Source organism: Balaenoptera borealis, assembly GCF_965194805.1.
Source record: "Balaenoptera borealis genome assembly, chromosome: 20".
In the NCBI taxonomy this organism is placed as follows: Eukaryota; Metazoa; Chordata; class Mammalia; order Artiodactyla; family Balaenopteridae; genus Balaenoptera; species Balaenoptera borealis.
The window spans coordinates 42869419-42885987 of record NC_138879.1 but is presented as its reverse complement, the minus strand read 5'-3'; the positions used below and the strand labels follow the sequence as shown (position 1 = coordinate 42885987).

Below are 16569 nucleotides of genomic sequence, written 5' to 3'. Positions count from 1 at the left end.
GTGTGTGTGTGTGTGTGTGTGTGTGTGTGTGTGTGCACGCGCGCGCGTGTGTGTTGGGGGACAGACTTGCGGGACTGAGCCCTTAACCTGTGGGATGTGATACTATCTCTGGTAGACAGTGTTAGAATTGAGTTAAGTTGTAGGACACCCAGCTGGCATCACAGAGAGCTGGCGGTGTATGGAAACACCTCCTCCCCATGATGTTAGAAATTCTGGTACCAGAACCCTCGCAAGGCAGACACAATGCCTTTAAAATCCCACCTTAGCGAAGGCATCCCTGCCGTAGCTGGCTTCCTGTTCTGTGTGTTGCTTGTCGATGACATCACGACCCGTAGCCACCGTCCGGTAAAGGAGGGCTTTCTCAACCATGTCTGTCTTGGTGGACAGCAATTCTGCTATGATAGACACAAGCCTGCCATTTTCAATCAGAGGCACGTCACCATCCACTACAAACTTTAAATTTCCCTGTATCAGAAGAGAAAAACCAAGACACACCACTTCCAATGAGATTCTGAAACACGATGTCAGGGATATATTTGCTAGTTTAAGAGAGAACTCCAAGGGACCTTGTTTGGAGCGCCTATTTTCCTAAATACATTAATATCTCAGCATATAAAAACCTAGTGTTTTATGCATTTTTTCCTCCCCCGACACTCATCTGTATTTTAATTTTCAGCATATGTTTTTGATGGATGGAAATTTTACATTTTTATGTAGTCAAATCTATGACTCATTTGCTTCCGGGTTTCTCTTTCTTTGGTGTTATACTTAGATCATTCCTACTCTGAAGATTTTATGAATATTTAATATTTTCTTCTATTCCTCATACAGCTATTCTTACATTTAAGCTTTTTATCCACCAGAATGTATGTTGGTATGTGGTGTAAAGTAAGAATTTAACTTTATTTTTTTCAGATGGTTAGTTGCTCCGACACCATTAATCGAATAGTCTAGCTTTTCCTCCTGATTTGAAATATCACCTTTATTACATATTAATTTCCACCAAGTTTTTGAGTCTATTTATATTCCACTCATTCAATAAGCAATAAATACTTATTAGCCATCTACCAAGTGTCCAGCACATGAACTAATCTGTTGATTAATCTGGTGCTGAATTTATGCAGCAAGTTTTAAAGTACTGTGGCTTTTACTATCATTTTAAACCTGGTGGAATTAGTCGTGCCTCCTCTCCCCTGCTCCCCCTACCCTACTACTCTAACACATTTTATTCGACCTTCTTACATGTTTATTGCTCTAGGTAAATTCTAGAATCATTACGTCAACTGAAAAACAAAATTCCTCTTTGGATTCTGAAGGATTATTGTTGCACCGTATGTATAAACTAGTTGAAAGAATGAGACAATTTAGAATGTTAAAGTCTTCCTAGTCAGGAACATTTAAGAGATTGTTTATATACTACTATATAATATTTTTCATATAGGTCCTGTGTATTTCTGATTCACTTAGAGTTAAATCTCGCCGCAGGAAAGTGAAAGGTCGTTTTTACTCCAGATTTGTATCCATGTTGTCACTCATTTACTACCAGGTTACATGTTCATTATGTTTTCAACATCTCTGATCATATAGCCAGTAATGAAAGGACTCCGACCGACGGTTCTTTACTTCTAAGGTTGGTGTGATGTGTGGAAAATAACCTGTGCCTAAGTGGGCCAGGGTGGTCCGTGGTGTTGGCTGCAATGAACTGGATGTGCTTTTAAGCCAGTCATTTCCAATCTATAAAATGAGATCATCAAAATTCTAGTTCTAGAAATCTATGATTCTATGTTTCAAATGCCTTTAGAAATTTGCTCCGTTCAAAAGATTTTAGCTTATCCCACTGGTGGTCACATCACTGCTGAACTCTTTTACCTTTGAAATTAACCAGTTCGAAGTCTGACATACCAGGAAGGCAGTGAACTAAAGCCACAGTCTCAAAACCCACAGTGGCTTGGAAAATCCCTCATATTATTATAACACGTTGGAGGAAACTACAGATAGAGTAATTTCTTCAAAATGTCAGAGGAATTTTCTCTACATAAATTACCTTTTACAAAACCCCAAACCTTCTGAAAGAACATCCTAGTCCCACAGGGAGGCGAAGAATTCTGAGAGGCGTCCCCACTCACCAAGTGAAGAATAGCACCCAAAATTTTATACACTGTTTGAATCTCCTCGGGTTGGAAGCCGATGACTTTCATGGCGTCAGCTACTACTTTGAATTCTGCAGCATCATTGATAGACGACTAGGAATGAAAACAGGAAACTGAGGTCACAGACACTGCATGTGAGCATTAACATCCAAAAACTATGAGACTAAATTCAAGTGTAGCCACGGTCTTGATGCCTTTGGAGTAAGTCATTGAAGGGATGATGGGTATCCAAAGAAAATAAAAATGATTTCAGGGGTAGAAACATAACGCAGCACCCACAATGCCCAATTGTGAGAGTCGTCGTCACCTAAGACAAGCACCAGGAACATTTCTGGAACCTTTGGTGAGGAAGCAAGTCCTGAGCTGGCACAGAGAAGCTCCAGGATGTGTGGAGGAAGTGGCATGAGATGTGAGACCACAAATGGAAACTCTGACTGACGGAGCCTCCGAGACATATGCCTAGCTACTGTCGTCTGTGGCTTTCTGTTCCACAATTAGTCTTGTCTAGGCTTGTAACAACACTCCCACGCTTGTACGGTCAGGCTTTCTACTCCACAGGTGAGGAAGAGCAGGCCTCCCAAAGCCAAGTGGCCTGCCTTGATCATTCAGCAAGCTAGTCTGGGACTATCACTTCACTTTTTCAGGCATTCAACAAACATTCAGCAAGTCAGATCTTTAAATGGCACAGAAGTGCTGCTGTAGAATAAATGTCTGTCCCCTGACCCCCAAATTCGTATGTTGAAATCCTAACCCCCAAGGTGATGGTGTTAGGAGGTGGGGTCTCTGGGAGGTGATTAGGTCTTGAGGGTGAAGCCCTTACGATGGGATTGGTGCCCATATAAAAGAGACCCCAGAGATCCCTGGTCCTTCTGCCCTGTGAGGACACAGCAAGCAGGCACCACCTTTGAACCAGGAAGCGTGCATTGACTCTGCAGGTGCCTTGATCATGGACTTCCCAGCCTCCAGAATTGTGAAAATCAACTTTTGTTGTGTATAAGGCACCCCAGTTTATGGTATTTCTGTTGTAGCAGCCCAGCTAGACTAAGACGGGGGTTCAAAGATAAATCGCCTGCCTTGAGGATCTGTAGCCCTCAGGTTGGAAATACAAGCGTGTCAATAAAATTTACAATAAAGCAACGGTAACTGCCTATCTTAGCTGTTTTCCCAAAGCAGCATCTGCGGAGGGCCTGATCTCTTCCTTGGTGAGTTTCTGCTCTGGCCAGGACACAGAGACCTGGCCAGATGCTCACCTGCTACGGAAGAGCACAGGGAGGGCTCCCCTCTGCCTGATGAGCATGTGGTCCTCTAACGTCCAGGACACGACCAGGCAAGCTCTTCCCCCTCCCAGTTCTCTGAGTGAGACAGTTAACCTTGTCAAGTCTCAATTCCCTCGTGGGTACAATGGGCATAATAATACCTTTCTTACAGGGTTGTTGTGGGAATGGAATGAGAATTTATATAAAGCACCTCCCTAGTTCCTAGCACATAAAAAGCACTCGAGTATCAGATATTACTATTATTAGAAGCTGTAACCATGTCAAAATTGCAAAGAAACCAGACACAAAGTCTACGTGTCCTACTGAGGAGAACTGTCGGCTGCTTACCTAACAGGCATTCCCCAGCCCCACTTCTTTCTTGTTGATAGAACCCTGATTTGTTTACCCCTCTCTGAGTGCACCCATTCTTCAGGATTGGTGCCAGCCTCAGGAGGTAAATCTTCATTGGTCTAAACAAATCACAGGGACCTTATTCCCTTTACCAAGTGATTGGTCAGCCATGGGCATGTGATGCCATTCTGGTCCATAAGACATGAGGTTTCCCTAGCTTATCAAGGGTTACAGCCAGGAACGTTTCCTCTGCCTGTGACTCCTAGAACTGCTGCTGCCATTTGGGGACCATGAGGAAAATCAGCTGTATCAGACCAGCCCGATCCAGCGAGGATGGCAGAAATGGTAAGTGGGAGAAACAAATAAACGAACATCTGGGTCCCTATCAACATTGTTAAGGCACTGAATTAACCACGTCTGGAGCTGCCCCATCCTAGGGCTTCTTGTTATGTGAGATAACCAAGTTCCTTATTGTTTTTGGTGACTTTTAATTGGGTCTTACCTTACCTGAAACCCACAGGGTCGTAATTGTACGTGAGTCCTATATTTTAGAACAGCTAAGTAAAAGTATGATACACAGAGTACAATACTTTATAGTTACTAAAATCATTCTATTAATTTATATTTGTTTACATGGGAAGATATTAATGATTATATTATAATATAATAAAAGGTTTATTTCATCAGGATTTATTATATGATTCCATGAATAAATATATACACATAAACTGTTGTTATCAATAATTATCTCTGGATGGTGAGCTTTAGCATATTTTTATTTCCTTTTGGTTCATCTTTATTTTAGGTTTTGACTGTGATCATGTATTGCTTCTTTGTTTTTATTAGAGAGGCAGAAAAAAAGGAGGGGGAGGAATAGGAATGGAAAACTTTGATGGAAACGGAACCTAAGCTAAATTTAGCTTTGAAAAAAAAGGCTAAATGTTTATTTAATACTTGCTTTCTGTGGGGCTCTACATGACCGGGCCAAAAGCCACTTGGTCAATAAGACAATTTGATTTAAAAAGAATATTTTCAGTCACTGGCTTTTTAAGTGTTGATTTTACAATCCTTTATACATCTTTAAGTACCTCTGACCTATTCTCAGAAAGCTGGAGTATTGCCCTCTGGTGTTTTGTTTGCTTTCAATTAATTTTCAGCCAAACATCCTGTTCTCAGATGACTGTAAAAGTAAAAAATTCGTGCAACTTAAATTTCAAACAATGGAAAATTAATTGCAAAACCCTAAATATCATTTATTTATATGCACAATAATAAAAATACCATTAAACAAGTAATGCAGGTATAATTAGCTTAAGATGAAGAGCAAAAATTACAAAAAAAACCCAAAACACCTCCACATCTAGATTCTTTCCTTTTATAAATTCTTTTATTTTTCCCCCAACTACAAAAGCTGTGCATATTTAATTATAGAAGAAATGTGAAATGTGGAAAAAGCAGAAGAACACAAATATCCATAATCTCATCCATCCAGAGTAAACAAGTAAAACCCTGGTCTATTTCCCTCCAAATCTTATTTCATGTATGTGTGTGTGTGTATATGTGTGTGTGTGTGTATGTATGTGTGTATATATATACACACACACACTTTCCCCCAACAAAATTGGATAACACTGCAATTACTGTTTTATAACCTATCATCAATAAACTACTATATTACTAGGATTAGCTATAAAATGGCTAGCAGAAATTGTATTATATATATAGCAGAAAACTAATTAGAAATAAAAGGGCAAAAAGATCTGCATATGTGTGAGCAAGGGCTTACATGCAAAGGAAGGGGAAAAAAATGGAAAAAAATTGAAGGCTGAATAGAAATGCTCCAAGGGTCACAAAACTATTTCTAGGATACATCAAAATCATTATTGGAAAAAACAGTGAATGGCAATCTTTGACATCCATTTTCAACCACAGTGCTATCTATCTATCTAATCTATCTATCTATCTATTTATTTATTTATTTATAACCACAGTGCTTTTAAACTTTCTTTTGTCTTACCAACTTGCCTTTGGCCAAATGATATGGTACCTTCTTTTGTGGTGGACTTCCTACTTGTAACAATATTTTTATAGTGTCAAAATAAAAGTAATAGGATTAAAAATTTTTAAAAACCCCACAAGATCATAAGAGAGAAACTTCTTTCCTATCAGATGGTGATAAAATACAGTAATGGGTTATTAAGCAAAGTATTGAGTCAATAATATATTGAATCTCCGTCCCTGAGAATTTTAAAAATAGAATAGAATAAAAGAGCCATTCATTTGCCTAAAGGCAGCAGGCTGGACCAGATAATTATTTAATGTCCCTTCTGATTCTCTGATTCTATTTCTGAATCATCTCAAAAAGGAAACTCTTACCTTTAATTGGGCTCCCACATGGATGTAGTTGTAGGATGAAAGGGATTTCTGGAGATGCAGAGAGCGGAGCATCTGCTCTGAACCTCCTTGGAGTAGCTGAAACATATTTAATTAAAAATAAGTTAGCAAAATACATCCTGAACCCAACACACCATGTATTCTTACTGGTAGTCTAGCTTTGTTTCATTTTCTGGGCTAATTCACTTAGGTCCTCCTGTTTCTAGCTTTGAAGATTTTTTTTTTTTAAACCTCGAAGGTAATGGCTTCAACATCATCAGTGATGGACAATGTTATACAGTCATGAGGAAGATTACTTAAAAAAGTCTTAGCCCTTTCACAACATAACTGGCATGAAAGGTTTTGCTTTGACTGTGGCCATTTGTAAAACAGGAGCTCGCGCTCTGTGGTGGTCACGTGTTTAGCAGCCTTGCTATCTGGACAGCATAGGATTATGTTTCAAATTCAGAAAAAGTCAATATTGCCTCAGAACTAAGAGGTGTCAGCAGCCAGTCATATGTTGAATCACACTGGAAACAAACAGCTTTTCCTCATCAATCTCTATATCCCAGGAAAGGACAACTGGGTAACCAGGACTGTAGTGGTGGACAAAGACAAATTCCAACACTCTCACTCAAGTGCGGAAAAAGTTACAGGTTCTTGAAATGAACAGAACTCTTATATTGGGTAGAAAGCTAGTTTATTGGAAACATGGCGAATTGTCAACAAAAACACAAATACAATACGCATAGTCCTTCTACATAGAACGTGCATTTTAGAAGGTAATACATTTAAATCCTCTATATTAAACTGCACACTTTGGTTTACTGAAAAGATGTAACTATTGGATTTTTAAAATTGATTTTTTTAACGAAAACAACCTGAATTTCTATTCCCATCTCTGGAACACCCCAAAATGGGAACAAAAGCTTCAATTCAAAAATAAGACAAAATTAATTTAACATATTCAGAATGTACCATTTCAAAAGCTTTTAGGGTCATTAAAATGTTACCTACACTGCAAAGAAACACAGGGATGCTCAACTAAGGCAGTCGTCTGGTTGGTTAACCACCTGCTGGCTCTTTATAACAGCCATGTTCGTCAAGTCTCTGAAGAAGCCCACGGGGTAGGGTGTATGCGTGTGTGCACGCATGTGTAATGTGTCGTGGGCCAATGGAGGCATGGGAGGCACAGGACAGGAGAGAGTCCCAAATAAAAACATCCACTTCCTGTACAACTGAGCAAATGGTTGATTATCTGCATAACAGATTACTAACCTGATAGAAAGAATGAAAGCTTCTTTCTCCTGGCTGTTGCACAATCACTCTAGACTAAAAAAAAAAAGAAAAAAAGCACATTAAAATCATTAATCTGATGAGGGACATATATACAATGGAATACTACTCAGTCATGAAAAAGAATGAAATAATGCCATTTGGAGCAACATGGATGGCCCTAGAGATTATCATACTAAGTGAAGCAAATCAGAAAGAGAAAGACAAATATCATGTGATATCACTTATATGTGGAATCTAAAAAATAATACAAATGAACTTATTTACAAAACAGAAACAGACTCACAGACATAGAGAACAGACTTGTGATCTCCAAAGGGGAGAGGGGATGGGGGGGGATGGATTGGGAGTTTGGGATTAGCAGATGCAAACTATTATAGAATATATAATATAGAATGAATAAACAACAAGGGCCTACTGTATAGCACAGGGAACTATATTCAATATCCTGTGATAACCATAATGGAAAAGGATATGAAAAAGAATATACATATATAACTGAATCACTGTGCTGTATGGCAGAAATTAACACATTGTAAATCAACTATACTTCAATAAAATAAATTTTTAAAAAATCACTAATCTGAGAATGTACTCCTAAAAGAAAGTGAGAGCCACTTTCCCAGGGAATCCTGTATCAACAGTGCACTGAAATGTCCTAAAGACCGCACGGATGGGACCAACCTAAAACTAGATCTCCTCTATGGGGTTTTCTGTGCAATTTTTTGATAATTCTTTTTACTCTTTTAAAAACAGAGTTCCTTAAACTTTCTGAAAATGAAGCTATTTTGATTTTTTAAACCTAGAGCCTAAAGAGGAAATTTTTTGGGTGGGGGGATTGCAAGTGGGGCGAGCAGGAAGGAATGTTTAGGGAGGAATATTCTCAACATTCCCTTCCTGAGGGTCTGCTGGTATTTCAAAGAGCAATGCCTTATATCCTGTAATAAAGTGAGCTGAACAAAATCCATATACAGAGACCTCTGCTTTAGATGGTTTCAAAAAGATTGCTCTTGAGAGAGGACTCAAAATGTATGTTCATTCAAGGGGATTCTTTTGATTGAGCATGTACATAAAAGTGAAGCCATGAAACATTCTGGAAAAAAGACTGATAATAACTGGCATTTCCTGTCATTTTTCAACTGACTCTGATAAAACAAGATTTCCTTAACAGTTTGACTTCAGTTTAACAAACAAAAATAAGATTTATACTGCATTCTGCTGCCATAAAGATTGCTATGGTGTGACTGAGATGGAAAACACTTAACTGAGAAGGCATGTCAGTTCAAACCTGAGTACAATTCAAGGTGGAGACTTAACCTAGTAAAGTTCAATCTTAACTGTAATAACCAGGCGAATCTACTCAAGATTAGTTAGGACACAATCTCTCTGGCAGTCCCAAGAGGAGAGTTTTAACTGGAATCTTCTACAAATTGGGCCTATCATTCACATGGGCAGATAAAAACACACTCTAAGTTTTCACAGACCAAATGCAGTATGCTTCGTAATTAGGCTGTAAGATCACAAAGTACATCTATGTAACTATAAAGCAGTGAGCAAAGAGAAACTAGAAGAAAACGAGATTGCCAGTCAATTAAAATAAAAACATGGGAGGATGTGTAGAAGGAGTAGAAGTGATTAATCCTAGATAGGTTTTTGTTAAACCTTACCCAAAGTTGGCACCCCTCACCCCTCCCCCCACCTAAACCTTTACCTACAAAGTCTATAACTTTTCCCAGCTTGATACTGTAAGTGCTAATAAGAGAACACAAAAAGAGATTATTTTGCCATAGAAAGCTGACTGAGGAGCAGGAAGGGACAGAGAACAGGATTAAAAGCTACTTTGGGGCAATGAAAGAAATTCTATTAATATAATCAGGTTTTTAAAAAAAACATTCAGCATTAACAGACTCATAGATACAGAGAACAAACTGGTGGTTGCCAGAGGGGATGGGGTTGGGGGGATGGATGAAATAGGTGAAGGGGATTAAGAAGTACAAACTACCAGTTACAAAACAAATAAGTCACGGGGAGGTGATGTACACATAGGGAATATAGTCAATAATACTGTAAACTTTGTATGGTGATGGATGGTAACTGGTCTTACTGTGGTGATCATTTTAGAATGTATAAAAATACTGAATCACTACATTGTACACCTGAAACTAATATTGTAGGTTAATTATAACTCAATTTGAAAAGACAATTCTAGGGCAAAAAAAAAAAAAAAAAAAATCAGCATTTGCAAACATTACCCTCAGAAATTAAGCACTTTTTACCTTCTCCAGTAAGTAGTTATTGATATGTCCACCAATAGGGTCCCCCTTGAAATCAAAGTTGATATCCATGTATTTTCCAAACCTGCTTGAGTTGTCATTGCGGTTGGTTTTGGCATTTCCGAAAGCTTCCAAGACACAGTTGGACTTAAGCAACATGTTCTTCACTCTTTAACACAGATAAATGAAAGTCGCTGTAACAGTTTTAAAGGCTGGGACTTTAAAGAAACTAAATTTCATTAAAAGACATGCAAATTTGTGTACAAAGATGCTGACTGTAACATTGTTTGTAACATCAAAAAATATACATATTGCAAACAACCTAAATGTCCACCAATAGGGATGGATAAAAATAAATTTTTGTTTCCCAGTATAATATGTAGTGACATAGAAAGATGTGCAGAATATATTAATGAATGAGAGATGAAGCTGCAAAATAATATGTATTGCAGGATTTGTGTGTGTGTGTGGGGGGGGGGTGCATGTGTGTGTGTGTGTGGGGGGGTGCATGTGTGTGTGCACACACACACGTGTTAGTAAATGCTTACAGATCTGGAGGGGACAGCACACTTCACTATGGTTACCTAGGTTGATGGGGTAGGCAGGGCGGAATTTCAGGAAACTTTCATGCTTTACATCATGCTGTAAATTTTAGTTATTCTTTTAAATGAACATATTTTATTTACATAAAGAAAAATCTTAAAAAGAGATGTTCTGAAAAGAACGGATGATACAGAAAATGACTCCATTTTTTAAAGTTCTTGTTTATAAAGCCTAGTGAAATTTACTGCATTTGGTTAATACATCATAAATGTGGTCTTGATTAGTTTAGAAACTGCTCGTCATTTCGTCTGACGCTGTACGGAATCTCTCTTTGGTACCAGGTATTGAAGTCATTCTTTATTCGATGAATGCTAACTCTTTATAGAGCAGTCTCTCCCAGTGGATATATTTTAACTTCATTCTAGTCTTTATGCCTTTGTTTCTATTTCACTGACAAAATCCCTCTTACATGGGCATATCGCCGAAATAACCTGATGTACCGGATCCCCTGGTCCTTCCACTACCACTGTTCAGTGACCCTACAAATTTATCTCCTCCCGAATGAAAGTATACTTATAACTGGGGCAAGGGAAACTGCTTGCTTATGGTAAATAAAGGAAAGTGTCTATAAAACTGTGGTAAGATATGCTCTTAAAAAACTAGTAAATGGGGCTTCCCTGGTGGCGCAGTGGTTGAGAATCTGCCTGCCAATGCAGGGGACACGGGTTCGAGTCCTGGTCTGGGAAGATCCCACATGCCACGGAGCAACTGGGTCCGTGAGCCACAATTACTGAGCCTGCGCGTCTGGAGCCTGTGCTCCGCAACAAGAGAGGCCGCGATGGTGAGAGGCCCGCGCACCGCGATGAAGAGTGGTCCCCACTTGCTGCAACTAGAGAAAGCCCTCGCACAGAAACGAAGACCCAACACAGCCATAAATAAATAAATAAAAGAACGTGAATTTCTAAAAAAAAAAAAACTAGTAAATGGGGCTTCCCTGGTGGTGCAGTGGTTAAGAATCCGCCTGCCAATGCAGGGGACACGGGTTCAAGCCCGGGTCTGGAAGATCCCACATGCCGCGGAGAAATTAAGCCCGTGCACCACAACTACTGAGCCTGCGCTCTACAGCCCGCAAGCCACAACTACTGAGCCCACGCACTGCAACTACTGAAGCCCGTGCGCCTAGAGTCTGTGCTCTGCAACAAGAGAAGCCACTGCGATGAGAAGCCCGTGCACCGCAACGAAGAGTAGCCCCCGCTCGCAGCAACTAGAGAAAGCCCATGCGCAGCAACAAAGACCCAACGCAGCCAAAAAAATAATAATAATAAAAAATAAATAAATAAACTAGTAAATGTAAATATGCCTTACTCCACTGTACCAACTGGGTTTAGAAATAAAATTTAGTTCTCAGCCAGTTACTCTCCTCAGCTCCAAAGGAAATTTTAAAAACTTACTTATATCCTTGTTCTTGTCCTATTAGGTTGCAAAGTCAGAATCAGAATTGGGGATGTATCACTATTAAGAAAAATACCTCTTTTGACCTGGCAATCTAGCCCAATTCTACCCATGCAGGGTAGTCTCGTCCAAATTCTCTGCTTTCAGACCAACCCAGCTTCCTTTCTCTCTACTCATAAAACTGAAGATTGAGATGTATATACAGAATGTGATTCTTCTGTAAATAAATACTGAGCCTCAAAGTAGCAACTTTGGAAAGCTCTTGCTTTTTCCTCTTCAAAAAGTCCACACCACATAAGAAAGTCAAGTCATGTTGCTTTATAGCCACACTTCCTACTTTCTTTTTTTTTTAAAAAAACCCATCCCTTCATTCCTTACATATTTACTACGTAAATACCACGTACCAGACACTCTGCTGAACACTGGGCCCCAGACAGTGCGTACCCACTTTATCACTCATCTTGCTGTGAGCAGAGCATGATGCGGCCTGAAACCCGTTCAGGAAATGAACCCTATTCAGAGCTTCTAATACCAAGGTTCTGCTTCTAGCAATGATGGAACAGCATGGATCTGCCTCCTAGAGTCCCCCTTTCACTCTAGGGAGTGTAGAACACAGTTTAGAAAAGATGCTGGTAAAGTAGAAAGAGCAAGAAACCTGTGAGAGCTTGAACAATACAGCTACCAGTAAGTATAACATCTTTGCTGAGCACACATAACACTGAAGGCAGCGGTGATAGACTAGAATCACCTTAGCAGTATCTTTCTATTAAAAACAAATATAGAAATCGAGGGATATAAATAAAAGTACAGGGACAGTATGCAGGCAGGGAATCAAAGCAGCTTAACCATTAATAAACACTCCACGCATATCAGAGTTTAGGCCTAACCTAGTCAAGTCTGTATAGAAAATGAAGCTCCAGTGAGAACTTCCTCGCGTTGTTAGACTGCCCTTACCTTTCAATCTCCGCTCTCTGACTGGGGTTGGTGATGGCTGCAATGTACTGCATGATGTACTTACTGGCTTCCGTTTTACCAGCTCCACTTTCCCCTGGGGAAAAATTGTGCAAGGCTTAAGATCACAACTTAAACCAAGAGGAATAATTTTTAATAGAATAATTTCAAGTTTTGACATTAGTTATTCATTTGAAATCCCTTATGTTTCATTGTTTGGTTTTTTGGGGGGTTTTTTTGAGTTATTTCATCCTGTCTTGATATGGGATTGGTTCTAACAGGTCTGAACATGTTGAAAAAATTAAAACTATTGTAGAAGCAAAATAACAGATTACAGATCAAGATTTACTTAGTAAAAATATCGAGGGATAAAACGTGGTAAACTAATTCCTTAAAGTCTTAGTACTTAGTGACTCTGAAGTCCATTGGAAAAGAAACAAGAAGGTGACAAACAGTGGCCACGGCAAAACTCATATAACTTTGTTTTCTATGGCAGAGTTTTAAAAAATCTTAATGGGGATGAAATAATTTTTTCAGAAAATTAGAGAAATTTTAGTGAAAAAACAAAACAAAAGCAGCAAGCTCCAGACATATGGTGTCACAGAAAAAGCATGACAACCTACATAAGGAGGGGAAGAGGGATAAGTTTATAATTATCAACCCAGATTTTTAAATGTTTATCCCTTGTGACCCAAAACTCCACTTGTAGAATTTTATACTCTAGAAATACTAAAAATACTAATATAATCCAATGATAATCTTCAAAGGTTTTCAGACTATTTCTGCAGCCTACACTATGTGTTATAGCTAAAATCTGAAAATAATATGCCCATCAGTAGAGGATTGGGTAAATAAATTATGATTCAACTATTCAATGGCATACTACACAACTGTTAGAGAATGCACTACTTCTATAGGTACTCTAATGAAAAGATGTCCACTAGACATTGTTAAATGGAAAAACAAGTTATGTAATAGCAGTTATAACATAATTCTATAATTCTATATTTATAATTACATATGCATGTGTGACTATACATATGTGCACACACAGAGAAAATGTTTAAAAGGATAAATGCTTTATTGTTCACAGGCGTTACTGCTAGAATTTTGGGGGGAACAAGGTATTCAAGGGAAAGGAACTTTTTGCTTTCACTTTATACACTTGTAAAATTGCCTCCCCCGCACCCCGCCACCTTTTACAATCAGGCAATAATACTGCCTTCAAAATTTGTTTTAATAAAATGTAGCCCTAGGATATAATTCTTCAACTCCAACACTAAGTTCCCTCACTTCTCTGACCCTTAATATCCTCATCTGTGAAGTAGAAACACAACTGTCCTACTTACCAATCAGAGAGCTGCACTGATAACCAAAATGGAATAAAGATCACCAAAGCCTTGTAAAAGTATAAAGCCACTCATGCGAATATGAGGTATTATTAGCACGAAAAAAAAGTCCCACAGTTTGGGAGAGGGTATCTTGGGTCAGTGGGCAAGTATTTTCTTGTTCCCAACTCACTACACAAGATTCCTTGAAGAGCTCAGCTTTACACAGAGGGCTTGGCTCCTGTACTTGGGCACCCAGGGTCTGTCACCTGACTCCCCCTCTGCGGCCTTTAAAGCTCTGGCCCCCAGGTCTGAGAGCCTGTTTCCAGCCCCCAGGCCTCTGTATGTCCCTGGTCACTAGCTCCCGTTCACCAGTCTGACTTGGAGTTCATTCTTCCTTTTTGGTACCTCAGGATTTCATTTTCCTGGTTTCATTCTGTGATTATTTAAAATAATTTTTGTTACATTTTTATCCAGTAGTTTTCCGTGTTTGAGATGGGAGGATGAATTTCCCATGTCACCTCAGTCTACAAAATTGACCAGAAGTCCATCCAAACATAATATGTAATGTGTAAATGAACCAAGATTAGCAGATGCTCAGAAATGATAGAAGTAATCTGGCATTACATTTTTTTTTTCCTCCTATAAAATTATTTAAGCTTTTAACCTCAAAAAAGACCTAATCAATTGTTCAGACCCTTGAGTACCAAGTAAGTTAAATATATATTGACCTTGGAAGTACAGGGAACTCCTTAAATACCTGATATCACAATGCAAGTGTCCTTTGATCGCCTCTTCATGGCCTTGTAAGCAGCATCGGCGATGGCAAAAAGATGCGGAGGTCTCTCGTACAGTTCACGCCCTTTGTACTGCTCGATTGTGTCTCTCCCATAGATGTTCAACAACTTGTAGGGATTCACAGAGACAACGACTTCTCCAATGAATGTGTAGATGCGCCCTTTTTCAAATCTGCACAGAAGCCAAAGAAAAGGAAGATGGAGCTGTGGTTATACAGAGATGCTATTTCTTTCCTGTGAGTCTCTTATTTCCAAGAAAATCTAAACATCCCAGGAACTATTTCTGAACTGACATTTCACGGTTCTGAGTTTACTTTTAGAGATAATGCTTGAGGCTGGGTTCCTTTGGATGCTGCTGGTAGAAAAGACCAGTAGGGGTTATAAGCCAAGAGAGAAGAAAGAATTTAATATTTTGGAGGCTGGGGATTTCCTAATTTCCAAAATACAGAAGGGTAAGAAATAAAAAGAGTTGAAGACAACCTTAGAGCTCTAGGAGGAAAAGATAACAGAAGCTGGAGCAGGTCTTGAAATCCATTTAGGCAGTTTTTCAGTTGTAAAGAAAATTGTCCAAATACGTTTATTTCTTCTCCCTCTTGAAATCCCACTAAAATGTCAGTAAAGGAATAAAAACAGCAAAATCCATACCAGAGAGAATGGTACAGGAGACATTTCTGGCATAAATCGAATTCACTTTTTAAAAAAATGACTGCCTAAAATTCCACAGTGCAGATATACCCTTATTTGTTCAATCATCCCCCCATCCTTCCTGCTATTATGAACAATATTATAGAAAGTACTCTTGGCACATAATCTTACAAATCAGTGCCTTTATTTCTGTGAAACGGATTCCCAGGAATGGGATAGCTGGTTGAAAGGTATGTGTATTTTAAAAAGTATAACATGATCCCACCACTCACACATATAAGAAGCTAAAAATCCACCCTGTATATATATATGATATGTATATAAATTGTACATAAATATATTTTGTAAATGATTACATGAGCATGGAAAAATATGGAAGGCTGCATATTATGTCTTACGTATTTTTAAATACATACAGTAGGGTGATGAGGAGGAAGGCCGTGTGGGCAGCTGGAAGAAAGCCAGAGGAACTAAGAAAAAAAAGAGTAAAAAAAACAAACCCAGCATACATGATATGACTCCAATTGTGCAAAATCATGTGACTATATTTGCAAAGAAAAAATTCAATATAAAATTTAGAAAACCCATATATATTTACCATTGATACATTAACTCACACATATAAACACATATGAACCAGAGCGAGGCCAACACCCAAATGGACGTTTCTACACAAGTGGCTGCCACTACACTCTCCACCTGCCGAGAGGCACAGGCACAGAGAGCTCGCTTCCAAGAGCTGGGAGAAGGGAGCACCAGGGTGGGAGAATGCTGGTCTATGGACAGCGGCCGGGTCTCTGAGCACTCCTGTTGTAGGGTCAGTGCAGCAGAGAAATAACTAAAGCATTTGAGACCAAAGGGCAAGACCCTTAAACTCCCTTTACACTGGAATGAAGGCTGTCAGCTATAATTAGGAGTGGAAACAAACATGCTGATAATGTCAACAATAAATTAAGACCAAGATTTTTATCAAGTAGTTAGTGTATGTTTAAATAAGAGTTACTGACCACGTTAAGGCTTTCTGTGCATTTTTCTCCTGTGCTTTTCCAAGGCATCCTCCCCATTGTTGGACAGAAAGTTTACATGCTAGCTAAATGCACCAACCCTGGAATCCTTGACACCTGAGTCCAAAGGCTCACCCTGCAAACTTAAGA

The 16569-nt window shown here is 38.9% G+C and overlaps 1 protein-coding gene across 10 annotated transcripts in view; it reads right to left on the bottom strand.

Moving 5' to 3' along the window:
• MYO1D (myosin ID) overlaps positions 1-16569 on the bottom strand; it is a 349962-nt gene that overhangs the window by 235149 nt on the left and 98244 nt on the right. For all 10 annotated transcript variants that reach the window (XR_014238195.1, XR_014238196.1, XR_014238197.1 and 7 more), the window contains exons 2-8: positions 14734-14942; positions 12649-12742; positions 9703-9868; positions 7409-7462; positions 6134-6229; positions 2127-2243; positions 262-465 (exon numbers count right to left, since the gene is read on the bottom strand). Coding sequence is in view for 7 of the 10 variants with exons in the window: in XM_082370869.1 (XP_082226995.1) it covers positions 262-465; positions 2127-2243; positions 6134-6229; positions 7409-7462; positions 9703-9868; positions 12649-12742; positions 14734-14942 (940 nt within the window). In the remaining 3 variants the exon portion in view is untranslated. The remainder of the gene's footprint in view (positions 1-261; positions 466-2126; positions 2244-6133; positions 6230-7408; positions 7463-9702; positions 9869-12648; positions 12743-14733; positions 14943-16569) is intronic.